General features: G+C 42.5%; 1 protein-coding gene across 3 annotated transcripts in view; it reads left to right on the forward strand.

The window, feature by feature from the left end:
* Positions 1–15,680, forward strand: part of ENOSF1 (enolase superfamily member 1) — a 137,742-nt gene that overhangs the window by 110,904 nt on the left and 11,158 nt on the right. For all 3 annotated transcript variants that reach the window (XM_029591093.1, XM_029591094.1, XM_029591095.1), the window contains one exon: positions 3,092–3,191. In XM_029591093.1, coding sequence (XP_029446953.1) covers positions 3,092–3,191 — 100 coding nt within the window. The remainder of the gene's footprint in view (positions 1–3,091; positions 3,192–15,680) is intronic.

The following is a 15,680-nucleotide window of genomic DNA, read 5'->3' on the forward strand; positions in this document are numbered from 1 at the left end:
TCCTTCTCCTCTTCCTCCTTTTAGCTCCCTTGGGTCTGCTTATGCACCTGTTTTTCCTTCTCTATGCAGGGCCCCACCTCTCTTTTTTTATTCTACAGTAGCACTGTTCACCACTCCTAATAGCAGCACTAGAACCATTGTGCTTTCTCCACTTAGTGGCACAGTCAGCTACTCCTCCCTAGTCTTTTCTTCACTTTGTCTTCATCTCTCACTCTCCTCTTCACTCCACTCCCTTCCTTAGGGGCTGATGCAATAAAGTGCGCTCAGCCTAGCTCATGGGTCTTTGCATGGTTGGGCATGCATTTTGAACACGCTAGACTAGCATCCGATGCAGTGAGATCAGTGCGTCCAAAACACGTGCCCAAACAAATGTGTAGCCGAAAGCACCCATCACATGTAATGTAGAGGCTATTAGCTATTACCCCCATGTAGAGGCTATTAGCTATTACCCCCTGATGCAGGAAAGCGCTGGGCTTCCAACGCACACTTTTTAATGTGGAAAATTTTGGGAATCAAGGGCTCATGAGAAAAAAAAATAGCGGTCCTCTTACAATGAGGGTGTCCTCCTACTTATTAGTGTGACACTTTAATTTACTACTTTGATTGAGAAAAATAAATTATATTGACTTGATTAAAAACATTTTTTCTTATGGCCGCATAACTTAGATGCCCATAGCAAGAGACACTTAATATAAGACACTTCAGCAACCTCAGCAAAATAACCAAAATATTTGGCCTGAAGAGCAGGATAAAAATGGACGCTAGTGTTGAGCACTCGTAATTCTCCTCTAGCCTGCCCTTTTCTATGGAGCCCCTCATTTAAATACCGCATCAGGCACCCAGGAGATGTGGCTGCACGTGTGTTAGGAAAATGGGCGCGCAATACGAATACCCATTTTCAGTGCATGCCTTATTGCATTGGCCCTTTTATATCTCTTGCACACTGCTGCTGCTCCAGAGGCCTGTTGGTTATAAGTATTCATACTGAGAAACAATAGGCCTCTGTTAGCCAACTCTGGTCCTCAAAAAGCACAAATAGGTCTAGTTTTCAGGATAATAAATTCTTTTTCAAGTACATTTGAAGCAAAAAGCCTGTGAGAAAGTCTCTTAGGGCACTGGATGACCAAGGTGCAAAAAGGGTGCTCGAGGAGGATATTGGGAATATAAAGAATGAGAAGTGACCTAGGAAAGCTTGAAAAGTAGTCAAAGGTTTGGCAGTTGGGATACGATTACAAGAAGTGCAGAGTCATGCATTTGGAGAATGGCAATCCAAAGGAGCCATATGTGTTAGGGGCTGAAAGACTGACATCACTGACTGTGAAAGAGAACTTGGGGTGATAGTGTCTGATGATTTGAAGGTGGCAAAGCAATGTGAGAGGTGGTGGCTAAGACCAGACGGATGCTGGGCTGCATAAAGAGGCATAACTAGCAGGCAAAGGATAGATAATCTGTACAGGGGCATAGTTATTGGTGAGGCCTTACCTAGTGTACTACATACAGGTTTGGAGATCTCATCTCAAAAAGGTAAGGACAGAACGGAAGCAGTCCAGAGAAAGACAACTTAAATGGTGTGGGGTCTGCACAGGATGCCATATGAGATGAGACATTTAGATCTTAATATATGTAGCCTGGAACACAGGAGAGACAGGGGAGATATGATCCAGACCTTCAAATACATGATGTACAAAAAACAAATCTCTTCCGATGGAAAGGAAGCTGAAAAACTAGAAGTCACAATATGAAATTCCAAGGAGGAAAACTTGGGAGCAATGTCAGCAAATATTTCTTCATGGAAAGGGTGGTGGGTGCATAGAATACCCTCCCAGAAGAGGTGGTAAAGAAAAGAACGGTATTGGAATTCAAAGGAGCGTGGAATAAACACAGAGGCTTCCTGCTGGCTTGAGAATGGATATTTAAGACGAGGTAACTTTTCTGCTACAGAACAGATATAGTTTACATATAGGCTTGAGGGTGGCCTGCACGAGTAGCATTTGCTACTAACTTTATCACAAGGGAAAAGTCGCTCTCCGTTTTGACATTGGGGGGGGGAGGGAATTGGATTCAGACGACTGCCACCGCTGGGCTCTGACTTTCTCAGTCTGGGGTACTGAGATGCAGACATTAGGGAAAAAACCACGGAACAGCTTCTGTGGCAAACCATGTTCAAGCAGCATTGTCTGAATTATCAGGAAGCTGCTCACCCTATAAAAATGTTGTTAGCAGTAATTTTGTTATGGGTTTGACAGTTGTTTGGTTTTATATGTAAATATTACTACCCTTAACATAAGGCTTGGAGGTAACTAACATGGAGCAGCAGTTACTACCCTAAGAACCTAGCTGGGCAGACTGAATGGACCATTTGGTCTTTTTCTGCCATCATTACTATGTTAACATACCCACACGTAAAGTATTATTTAATGGTTAAGATTCTGAGCAACTAAAACAACTATCTGTGACAATGGATGATGTAATAGATCAGATTGACATACTAAAGATTAACAAATCACTGTGGCCAGATGGCATCTATACCAACCAGAGTTGTAAAAGAACAAAAACAGGGGTGGCTAACTTTTGGTCCTCGAGCTACAAATGGGTCTGGTTTTCAGGTTACTTATAATGAATATGCATAAGATAGGTTTGCATGCACCCAATCCATTGAATGCAAACCTATCTCATGCATGTTCATTATGGATATCATGAAAATAAAGCCTGTTTAAAGCTATTGAGTACTGGAATTGGCCATGGAAGGCGGTGGGAGCCACAGCAGAGAGGTTGAGCTCTTCTTGCTTGACCCCATGGATATGCCACTATGGCTACCCAGGATTTTTATGTACTATTTCAAGCACCTTAATCCTTGATTTAGCTAATGGAGGGGTAATCAGATTTTATTTCTAAAAGTTAAATAAAATAAGCGTACCTCAAAAAAATCTACAATTCAAGAAAAAAAAAAGTAATGACCATTCTCTGCCTAAACATCTCTGAAAGACGAGATCCCTGGTTTTTGTTTCCCCTATAAATTTTATGCAGTGTAACAGGGTTCTCTCCTCTTTGTTTCCCTAGCTTAAATATGTACATCTATCCTTGTTTTCAGTTCCTGTTTGTCCTCACGCTGGAGGAGTTGGGCTCTGTGAGCTAGTACAGCATCTGATATTGTTTGATTATATTTCGGTGTCTGCAAGCCTGGAAAACAGGTCAGTAATAAATGTTTACTAAAATGTAGCCTTACCACTGGCCCCACTTCATTAGCAGGCTATTCTGTCCGCTAAACCTTGTTTGTACTCTCCACACGTCTTGCTTTGGGAACTGCTTTAATGTGCTAAAACTTTTTTTTTTTTTTTTTTGTCATTAACTCTAGTGCTTCACAAATTCCTTCACCCACTCACATATTGATCCGTGCTAGATTACTTTGAAGCTGCTGCCAGCATAAATCCATCATTTAGAAGTGGCCTGCAAACATGTCAGGTGCCCGACACAAGAAACCTGTATCTCAAAAATTACGTGGAAAATCATTTAATTTTCTCACATATTTTCAGCCCAGGTGTGTTAGAAAATACAGTAAGGACATCAAGACTCTGAAGTGGGTAAAGAATTACCAACAGTCTCTTCTGCATTAAAGCAGTAGTAGAAGCTAAACTCTTCAAAATGTCAACTAGTCTGGCAGAAAACATTTCATATGGACAAGTGCAAAGTGATGCATGTAGGGAAGAGCAACCCAAATTACAGCTACATGATGTAAGGTTCCACATTGGGAGTCGCCACTCAGGAAAAGGATCTAGGCGTCCTCATGGATAATATGTTTAAATCCTCTGTTCAGTGTGTGATGACGGCCAAGAAAGCAAATAGGATGCTAGGAATTATTAGGAAAGGAATGGAGAATAAAACAGAGAATATCATAATACCTCTGTATTACTCCATGGTGTGACCTCATCTTGAGTACTGTGTGCATTTCTAGTCACCACATCTCAAAAAAGACATAGCGGAATTAGAAAAGGTACAGAGAAGGGTAACCAGAATTATAGGGGAATGATTCCTCTATGAAGAAAGGCTAAAGAGGTTAGGACTCTTCAGCTTGGAGAAGAGATGGCAGAGGGGAGATACGATAGAGGTCTATAAAATAATGAGGAGTGGAATGGATAAACGTGAATTGGTAGCTTACTCTTTCAAGATGTACAAAAATTAAAGAACACCCAGTGAAGTTACTAGGTATTACATTTAAGACAAACAGAAAATATTGTTTTTACTCAGTGTATGTTTAAACTCTGGAATTTGTTGACAGAGGTTGTGGTAAAAGCTTTGTGTAGCTGGTTTAAAAAAAAAAAGGTTTGGACAAGTTTGTGGAAGAGAAGAGACGGCTGAGGGGGGATATGATAGAGGTCTTTAAGATCATGAGAGGTCTTGAACGAGTAGATGTGAATCAGTTATTTACACTTTTGGATAATAGAAGGACTAGGGGGCATTCCATGAAGTTAGCAAGTAGCACATTTAAGACTATTCTTTTTCACAACGCACAATTAAGGTCTGGAATTTGTTGCCAGAGGATGTGATTAGTGCAGTTAGTGTAGTTGGGTTCAAAAAAGGTTTGGATAAGTTCTTGGAGGAGAAGTCCATTAACTGCTGTTAATCAAGTTTACTTACGGGCGGATTTTAAAAGCCCTGCTCGCGTAAATCCGCCCGGATTTACGCGAGCAGCGCCGGCGCGCCTATTTTGCATAGGCCGCCGGCGCGCGCATTTTGCATAGGCCGCCGGAGCGCGCGTAGGTCCCAGGGTTTTCTGAAGGGGGTGTGTCGGGGGCGGGGCCGAACGACGCAGCTTTTTGGGGGTGGGGGCGGGCCCGGGGGCGTGGTTTCGGCCAGGGCGTTCCGGGGGCGTGGCCGCGCCCTCCGGAACCGCCCCCGGGTTGGGTCTCGGCGCGCCAGCAGCCTGCTGGCGCGCGTGGATTTACGTCTCCCTCTGGGAGGCGTAAATCCATGGATAAAGGTAGGGGGGGGGGGTTTAGATAGGTCCGGGGGGGGGTGGGTTAGGTAGGGGAAGGGAGGGGAAGGTGAGGGGAGGGCGAAAGAAAGTTCCCTCTGAGGCCGCTCCGATTTCGGAGCGGCCTCGGAGGGAACGGAGGCAGGCTGCACGGCTCGGCGCACGCCGGCTGCCCAAAATCGGCAGCCTTGCACGCGCCGATCCAGGATTTTATAAGATACGCGCGTATCTTATAAAATCCAGCGTACTTTTGTTTGCGCCTGGTGCGCCAACAAAAGTACGCGAACGCGCTTTTTTTAAAAATCTACCCCTAAGGGAATAGCCAACTTATAAGTACATTTTTATTCAAACAAACACATCTACAAATTCCAATACAGGCTAACAAGCGTGTATCATATATGTGAAGATTTGTTTTTAGAAGTCTACAACATTTCATCAAAAAAATTATTACACAATAAATCCCTCACTAATAAAAGAAAACAAAACCCCTCATATATATACACGCACACATACTCACACACATACTCACTCATCATACTCCTATTAAACATATACAGAAACAGAAATGTCATGTGATGGATTTATCGCTAACTTGTCTTGAACATCTTCATGAATTGCGCTGAAGTGGAGCACAGCTATATAGCTGGCTGCAATGGAAGCTGCCGAAGTTTTAGCCGACTTGTCAAAGGCCTTATAGATGGTTCTTAGTAGGTGTCGTAGACCTTCTTGCACGTCTGTTAATGGTTGTAGTGTTCCTTGATCTCCCTGCTCATAGAGACAAAGGGCTTCAAGTTTTGGACATACTCATATATTTATTGTGTAATGTAAAATTGGTGGTGATAAATACGTGCATCTAGCAGGGAACCTTGAAAAATCTTGTGACCAAATTCATCCACTACCCTGTTGCCTTTTCTGGTGGGTGTATTGGAATGCAATGTCATTTTCTTTGCTTTTTTCATTGCCGATACAATGACTACAGAGGCATGTGGAATTTGAACCATGCCATAATGCGTGGATTTTTGCATCCTGAATTTTAGATCTAATTTCCTACATGTTGTGAGTATGGTATGAGGGGATTCCCATGCTTTGTCCATGACAGAATCCAGCAGTGTATGCAAGGTCAGAGCCATTGGTTCTGATGGGACATCTAAGATGTTTAAAATGCCTGTTGCCTCCACTCTAGGATGAGGGATCTTGCGGGTCTCCACCTTTAGGAGTGTACCCAATTCTCCAGAAATTTGGGGCAGGTTAGGTCTTCAGGCAGTGAAGAAGGCTCAGAGGGCTCTTCCGGTGGGTCCGAAGGGATTCCCTTAGAGCTTCCCATGAAGATGGAGGTGACTCCTTAGGCTTGTCATCGGCTCAGGGGAAAAACGTGGACTTCCCAGCGAATGTGGTCTGAACTCCATGTTTATAGGTGATGGAGGATATTCCGATTGAGGGGAATAATCTCCTTTGGATGATATTGGAGAATGAGGTAGTTTAGAAACATGTTCTGTAGGGAGGTTCGCAAAGAAGGATTTCAAGATGGAGGTGATTTGAGACATAGTTTCTCAGCAGAGGTACCTGGGGCTACTGAATGTCTACGTCCTTTAGGTGATGGCTTAACTACTGACCAGCCCAACGAAGAGTGAGATTCGGAACCTGGAGATGAATGGGATCTGGAACTCTTCCCTCCCAGTGGAGGTAGTCCTGCTGAAAGAATGCTCATGTCCGGGGTCCTAGGTCTGGGCACTGGAGGTTCTTTTACTGGAAGTCTGGGTCTATTTTGTAGAGATTCCTGTAGAGAAGGGGAATGACATCTATGATTCTTGAAATAGAGATCCCATCCAGAGTAAGCTTAGTCTGGGGAAGAGGATATGTGGATAGGAGATTCCTCCTCCATTTCCTGGTCTGACAGCTGTAGAGCTTTATGTAATGATCTCACTCCCCCAGGGGAATAGTTTTGGCGACTGTTTTGATCTGAGAATGAAATTAACCAAACTTCGAGGTTTGTTGGTGCGTTATGATGCGATGACGCATTATTTTTATGGAGAGATTTATCCGGTCTCTTTTTTGTTTTGTCTTGCGCTGAGTGATGCGTTGATGGTTTTAATTGTGTCAAACTCAACGTTGCTTCGTGCATCAGGTGGTATGGCGCTTTTATTTGCGTCAGCTTCCAAGATATCTTGAAGTGCGTTGTTCCCGATGCCCTGTCTTGCTTCAAGTGGGCTGATGCTTTCACATGCATTGACTTCTCCGACACCTTAACCTGTGTCGATGGTCTCGAAGCCTTATCGTGCGTCGGTTCAGTGCTTTCCTTTGCATCGATTCTTCTGACTCCATAGTCTGCATCAATCTGACTGACAGACTAACCTGCAACGATTACACCGAGGGCTTTTTATGAGCCTTAGCCTTTGGCAATTTAATCACTTTTGGTGGTGGTAGCACAGTAGGATTTTTTCCTTTTCTGGCTAATTTTGATGTCTCTGGATCCTACCAAAGATCGCCTTACTGGGTCTGGATGATAGAACTTCGGTTCCAGAGAGGATTGCGTTGATCCTCCTTCATGCAGTGAAGATGGGGTGTAGGATCATAATGTTTGTTCCCAGAGCCTTAGGAGTTTTGCAGCTCTCTGATGCTGGGTTCTGGAAGACATTCTTCCACAGTCTCTACAGGCAGCTTGGTCATGTTTGGGACCAAGGCACAAATAGCAGTAGTTGTGCCAATTGATCACCGACATGATGTTGCCACACTGGCAGTATGTAAAGCCAAGGGTTTTAGGCATTGGAGCACTTAAAAGTGCTTTTTTGAGAGAAAAAATAAATTGACAAGAAATCCTAAGGAGAAAAAGTGAGAGACTTGACTCCACACATACGTGAGGAGTGTGGAAAAAAAAGAAACTGAGGAGACTCGCTTGAGGCATGCGTGAAGAGCAGTGCAGCCACACGGGAAAAGCTCTGCAAGCTTAGAGAGAAAGCTCCACCCCGTGACACCTGGATGAGGACCCCAGACAGCATGGCTAAATAAGCCTGCTTATCAACAGAAAAACCAAAGTATTCACAAGGGAGGGAGTTTCATTTGAATAAGTAGAGGTGGATAAGTGCAAGGCGATGCATATAGGGAAAAATAACCCATGCTATAGTTACACAATGTTAGGTTCTATATTAGGTGCTACCATCCAAGAAAGAGATCTAGGCGTCATAGTGGATAACACATTGAAATCGTCGGTTCAGTGTGCTGCGGCAGTCAAAAAAGCAAACAATGTTGGGAATTATTAGAAAGGGAATGGTGAATAAAACGGAAAATGTCATAATGCCTCTGTATCGTTCCATGGTGAGACCACACCTTGAATACTGTGTACAATTCTGATCGCCGCATCTCAAAAAAGATACAATTGCGATGGAGAAGGTACAGAGAAGGGCTACCAAAATAAGGGGAATGGAACAGCTCCCCTATGAGGAAAGACTAAAGAGGTTAGGACTTTTCAGCTTGGAGAAGAGATGGCTGAGAAGGGGATATGATAGAGGTGTTTAAAATCATGAGCGGTCTAGAACAGGTAGATGTGAATCGGTTATTTACTCTTTCGGATAATAGAAAGGCTAGGGGGCACTCCATGAAGTTAGCATGTGGCACATTTAAAACTAATCGGAGAAACTTCTTTTTTACTCAACGCACAATTAAACTCTGGAATTTGTTGCCAGAGGATGTGGTTAGTGCAGTTAGTATAGCTGTGTTTAAAAAAGGATTAGATAAGTTCTTGGAGGAGAAGTCCATTACCTGCCATTAATTAAGTTGACTGAGAAAATAGCCACTGCTATTACTAGCAGTGGTAACATGGAATAGACTTAGTTTTTGGGTACTTGCCAGGTTCTTATGGCCTGGATTGGCCACTGTTGGAAACAGGATGCTGGGCTTGATAGATCCTTGGTCTGATCCAGTATGGCATGTTCTTATGTTCAATTACAAGCATTCTCTCTGATATTCCTTTTGTCTTTTGGGTAGCCTACTGCACTCTCACTATGAGAGACTTATTCCTTCTGATCCTGGGTGCAGATTCCTCTTCCCCCCCCCCCAGCCCCCCCTCCCCTTTAGATCCTGTGAGTACCCTGCTGAGAGAGGAGTGTGAGTACGAGTGAGAGGGAGAATGTATAAGAGGTAGAGAGAGATATGTGAGAGGAGGAATGAGCCCCAAGGGATCCTCCCCCTGGCCCTTATTGCATGTGAAAGCCAGTCATGTGGCCCTAGTTTTAAAAAATTTGCCCATCCCTGCTCTATACTGTATAAGGCCGTTAAGCCTTAGTAGTTTGAGCCTAACATAAGTTACTCAGTTTTGTGGAATAGTGGTATGGGAACAAACTCTTAATAGCACCTGTTTGAGCCATATAAATAATTTAAAAATATATATATATTATTAAGGAACAATTTGTTTGAGTGTGTCTCATAAAAAGCTTTTTAAAATAACTCTTTATCTTGTCATGTAAAAATATATAAATTGGTTGTTCTGTCAGCAGTTAGGTGAAAAATATTATATGTGTTTATGCATATACCTCTACCTTATTTCATGACAGCAAGCGCTTTAGTTATTTTTTTTATTTTTTTTATTTATTTAAACATTTTTATATACCGACATCCGTTTGCACATCGTATCGGTTTACAGATAACTTGAAACTTGGACAGAGGAACTGTCAACTAGGCATAGCCTTTACAAAGAACCAGGGTAGTTTTTGTTGAAATGGTATTTGTTGAAATGGTGGCTTTCAAGTTTAAAAATAATTGCAGAAACTGCTTACAAATAATTTCTGAACTTGAATGTGGTGCAGCATTCACCAGCGGTATTGGTTGTGGGTAAACTGGATTCTTTATAGGTGCTTGATCTTTGTAAGTTCTTGATACCTTTGCATTGGACCAACATGAAAATTATCCAAAGATGTTATCCATGAACTTTTCAGGCCACATTAGTTTTTCCTTAAGATGTGACAGTGAGAATGAAAGGAAAGAAATATATCATAGGGTAGAGAGAGGACACACTTGGGAAAGTGTCAATATAAGTGGGTAATCTTGAGTTGCTTGCATTACCTCATTGTCCTTGTGATCACCATTTTGGGGGCCAATATTAACATTTCCTGCTTGGAAGGATGTCCTCAAGCAAGGTGGACAAAGTTGCTTATATATTGCTAAACCAGACTATTTATGCAGACAATGTGATACTTACCGTAATCCCTTTTCTGCCAAGGTGTCTGTTGCTCCTGTGCCCATAAGGCATTTTATATTATTCTGAAATGCTGTTTTCAAAATACAATAATTCTTTGTTCAGGTTTAACAATGCAATTCAAAAATTTTCTTTTCAGGATAAGGGCTTTCATATGTTGAATTATCTCTGCCTAAAGCACAACTTTCACTGTGTTTCATGAACTGTAGGAAATGTTGTAATTTAGTGTTCACCCTGATGATGCATCAGTTGAAGGGGAACAATGGATACTTTTGTGAGAAAAATGTGTGGGATACATCTTTATATTTATATTTTCTGAAACTAAACTAAACTACGTGTGTGTGTGTGTGTATATATAATTTTTTTTTTTGTGTTGAAAAATGTTTTTGGATGTTTTATAATATTGTTTCATTAGTGTTCGTTTGCTGGTATTTGATATTTGTTTATGTATTGAACACTTTATTATTTATTTTTTACCATTATTTTTGTTGAATATATTTATATATATATATATACACGTTTAGTTTCAGAAAATATTGTTTAGATACTGTTTTCAGAAGGAAAAGGGATTAGTCTCTTTACCTTGGCAAATCATAGATTCCACTCCCACCTTTTCCTGTGAAAACAGTGATTTGAACAGTAAGACTCTGAGCTACAACTAATACTTTCTAAAGTGAGACAGTAGCATGCTGCCATTCGTGGTTTCAATAACAAGATTAGCCCCAGGCCTACTGAACCTGACCTGTAGTTGATGCGCAGGTGGTGTTCACTGTGAATAGGCTATAGCAGTGGTTCTCAACCTTTTTCCCATCGTGACACACCTGACAGGCCACTCTCAAATGTGTGACACACTGCTCATTTCAATTCACGGCGGAAATAAAAAGCAAAGGTTCGGTAATTATTTTTATTGTTTAAAATGACACAAGGAAAAGATACGTATTCTGTCAGAACAGAAATTGCATAAATAGTAAACATCCCACACCAAAACAGCACCAATTTCCAGCACTTACCTAAGAAAAGGCATCACTGAAAATATTACACCAGGCTTTAAGACACCAATGCATCTGCTATTAGGAAAACGGACCAAGTCAGACTGCTATAGAGCCCTACACAGAAACTACACACCAGCAGAAAACCTCACCTGAATCACATGTGCTGACCCTCACCTAACAAAGAATAAAGAGACAAACGCATAACTAGAAGCATGCAGAAAAAACTGAATTGGAAACTGCAATAAGCCAGAGTCTCTGTATGCAGTGTAAAACAAATCAAGAAATATAAAATCAGTAGCAGTAAAACCATACTAACAAAAAGAACAGATTATTTTGAAACAGCTGATGAGTGGAATATCCAATTAAAAACATATAAAAAATTTCTAGATACCAATAAAATATTTCAAAATAGCAGACACAAAGACCAAGTAATGAAAAATAAAGATACAAAAATTTTTTTGCTCTGCATACCTGGGAATGTTTGATATCCAGGTCTCCTGAGATTGTTTTGAATTAACAGGAGGAGGGGCGGTTTGCTTGGAACTTTCTCCTCTCTCTCAGTCACATACGAGCGCTCTCACTTACACTTGCTCTCAATTACACACCTATACACGCATGCTCTCAGTCACTCACATATACACATGCTTTTTCTCTCACTTATATAGGCTCTTAATTACACATTTACACACATGCTATCTTTTCACGCTTACACACACAGGCTGTCTTTTTCTCTCACACACAGACTCTCATTCACATGCTTACAAACATGCTCTCTCTCTCTTTCATTTACACACAGGCTCTCAATCACATACTCACATGCTCCCTCACCTAAACCAGCTCTCAATCATTCACATGCTCTCTCTTTCTCTCATTTACACACAGGCTCTCAATCACATACTCACATGCTCCCTCACCTAAACCAGCTCTCAATCACACACAGACACACATGCTCTCTCTTACTTACACACACAGGCTCTTAATCATACATACACATTATCTCTCTCACACACAAAGGATCTCAATCATACACACATACTCTTTTACACAAACAGGTTTTCAGTCACAGATTTACACATACATGTTCCCAATCGTAAACTTGCATTCATGCTCTCAATCACAGACATACTCTTTCACATATACAGGCTCTCAATCACACACAAACATGCTATCTCACACAGGATCTCAAACACACATGCTTGCTTGCTCATTCACTCTCTCTTCTTCCCTCCCTCCCCGGAACTAGCGGCAGCAGCCTCCTCCCAACCCTAACCTCCTTCATTTTCAGCCCTCGCGTGGAGCAAGGAGTCCCATTGGCCACGGGGGTTGACATTCTTCATTTTCCTCGAGCCGTGCTGCTCATTCCTCCAGCCGCGCCTCTCTTCTTTCCTTTGGGCTGATGCTGCCTGCACTAGTGTGGTCTCTTCTTCCCGTGCACGCACTCGCTGCTCACCACTTCCTCTTCCGGGCCGCAGGAGGGGGGGAGCGGGAACAAGCGGCCATGCCGATGCCGCTAACTCCAGCTGTTCTGTCGCGTTCCGCCCGGGCTGACAGCATTTTAAGTCTGGGCGGAGGAGGACCGGGGAGCAGCTGGGTCAGCGGGGGACCGGGAAGTGTGGCGACACCTGCTTGTTCTTGGCGACACACCGGTTGAGAACCACTGGGCTATAGTATGGTAGGATGAGGGCTCCACAAGTATGTTGAGCTGGTTACTGCTGCTTCAACACCTGAAATCTTTTGATCTCTACAAAAGGTAATTCTTTGCCTGAAATTAAAATTGGCATTGGCTCAAGCTAAAGGCAGAGGAAAGGTATCTTGAAGAATTGTGCCCACTGCGATTGGCCTACCCTCTATTACTGCTAGTCTTCCTAAATGTTTATTCCACTTTTTCAATATCATTAAATGTTTCGTTATGCCTAGTTATCTCTTTAAAAAAAGAGGGAAGTTGCAAATGTCCCTTAGATTATTGGTTTTACTTAGAGCAGTGCTTCCCGAACTTGTCCTGGAGAATCCCCAGCCAGTCAGGTTTTCAGGATATCCACAATGAATATGCATGAGAGATCCTTAAAACCTGACTGGCCGGGGGTTCCCCAGGACAGGTTTGGGAACCTTTGACTTAGAGAAATTAATTTGAATTGGAGGGCTGCCTATATCTAGACTAGAGGTCTTCTATTGAACTATTCTGGCCCCTGACCAAGCTGTCATTAGACACTCTTGAGAATAAGCCATTACATGCAGCCATTATGGGTGGGGTCATTCTGACATATTCTTCAGGTTGTGGGGCATACAAGTCCAAAAGGTCTCAATCTGTTCGAGAAATACGTGAATTGTTTGAAAATCAGGTTTGCAAGAAGTTGTGAATGGTCAATTAGCAATGAACTGAAAACTCTCATAGAGCCTAATGTGTTTTAATATACTGGGAAGATGACCATGCTGATCCCAAAAAGATCAGGTGCCATTCATTACTACTGGAAATTTCCAGTGAATGAAATACTAGGAACAGCAGATAAGAGCCTGTTGCTGGAAGGTAGGATCAGACGAGGAAAAATGTAGCAGTCAAACTAATTATAATCACCTTGGATCACGGCTATTCTGTATTCAGTGACTGGGGGTTTTCCAGGAAGGTAAATGCTGTTGCACCCACACAGACTATGTGCCACAATTGTCAGTGACATATGAGATCAATATGTTTGCTACAATAGAAGCCAAGTGCCTTGATAGACTTTATTCTTGGTATCGATACAAAAAGAAATACTTCTCCCTCTAGTAGTCCTTTTATGTGGTGTTGGGTTTAAAGGCTTATAGGATACATAATTTTAGGATCATGGCAGTATATTGCTGCTGCAGTAAAAGGAACAGCAACTTACTAAGAACCTCCTTGGAAAATAAAATAGGATATAAAATCATCTTGGGGGCCTAAAATCAAAACTCTGGCCATTGATGCATTAAGACAGAGCCAGTCTGTCCCAGTAAAGAAAATGCCCAGTTTTTGCCAAATGGGTGTTCCCAATAATATTTGAAAACAACATAAAAAAAAAATCCTGGTTAACAATATTTATAAAACAGAAGCAAACAGAGGCAGAGGCGTTTAAACACCATGTTGAGATCTGGAGAGACGTGAGTTTTCGTCCCGGAGCTTTGAATATTTTGCCGGTAGTAAAGAGAATCTATACATCTGTTCCCCTTGAAAGAAGACTTTTTATAGTCGAAACATGGCCCATGTCAGGTTGGGTATTGAATGACCTCTATTTGGCTAAGTATTCTCTATTATTTAAATTTTGGTAATAAGCCGGTTCAGAACTTTCTAATAGATGCTTTATATTAAAATTGGTTTGAATTTAATAAATCTAAAATTATAATAGTTACTTGATAAATACAACTTAGAAAGACATGAGACAGCTCATAAGGCTGACTACTGCCTGAGGCCCATTGAGGGCGAGAGACAGCAGATTAAACCTTTCCTCGAGCATACGCTGATGATATTGTCTCTAGTCTAATCTAAATTTCTTGTGGTAATAGTTGAAACACTATTTCCCTCTCTAAAGTCTGTTGCTTTTGTTTTGAGTAACAATATTTATAGAAATATATGCAGGGCCCCTGCTGTCCTGTAATGTTGCTAGAATAGCTGACCCTTCCTTTAGATTTGCTATGGGAGACTGAGGGCTGAGTTGGGTCGAGCAGAGGCAGCACCTGACTGGCATGTTTCTATCCCCCCCCCCCCCCCCCCCCCACACACACACGGACTTCTGGATCCCCTACAAGATCCTAGAACCTTCTCCTCTCACCCATCCCAATCTTCTCTCCTTCACTTCCTCATTCCCAATCCTCTCTTCTCGCATCTTTATTCATGAACCTCCTTCCTTCTTTTCTCTCCACCCCCAATTTCTCTCCATCTCCTCTTGCCATTCCTGAGATCTCCTATTCTCCTTCTCCCCCATATCAATACCTGAGAATTCCCACCCATATAATTACCCCCCAAAAAATAAATTAAGGCATAAAGCAAGGTAAGAAAGCAAGTTTATTTGTATTATAAAAAAATAAATTTACATTATTTAATATGCAAAATCATTTTTATATAAATGTACTCCGTGGGGTAGATTTTTTTTAAAAAAGCGCATTCGCGTACTTTTGTTTGCGCACCAGGTGCAAACAAAAGTACGCTGGATTTTATAAGATACGCACGTAGCCGCGCATATCTTCTAAAATCCTGGATCGGCGTGCGCAAGGCTGACTATTTTGGGCAGCCGGCGCGCACCGAGCCGCGCAGCCTGTCACCGTTCCCTCCGAGGCCGCTCCGAAATCGGAGCGGCCTCGGAGGGAACTTTCTTTCGCCCTCCCCTCACCTTCCCCTCCCTTCCCCTACCTAACCCACCCCCCCGGCCCTATCTAACCCCCCCCCCCCACCTTTATCCACGGATTTACGCCTCCCGGAGGGGGACGTAAATCCACGCGCGCCAGCAGCCCGCTGGCGCGCCGAGACTCGACCCGGGGCGGTTCCGGAGGGCGCAGCCACGCCCCTGAAATGCCCGGG

This window comes from Rhinatrema bivittatum, chromosome 2, assembly GCF_901001135.1.
Source record: "Rhinatrema bivittatum chromosome 2, aRhiBiv1.1, whole genome shotgun sequence".
Classification (NCBI taxonomy): domain Eukaryota; kingdom Metazoa; phylum Chordata; class Amphibia; order Gymnophiona; family Rhinatrematidae; genus Rhinatrema; species Rhinatrema bivittatum.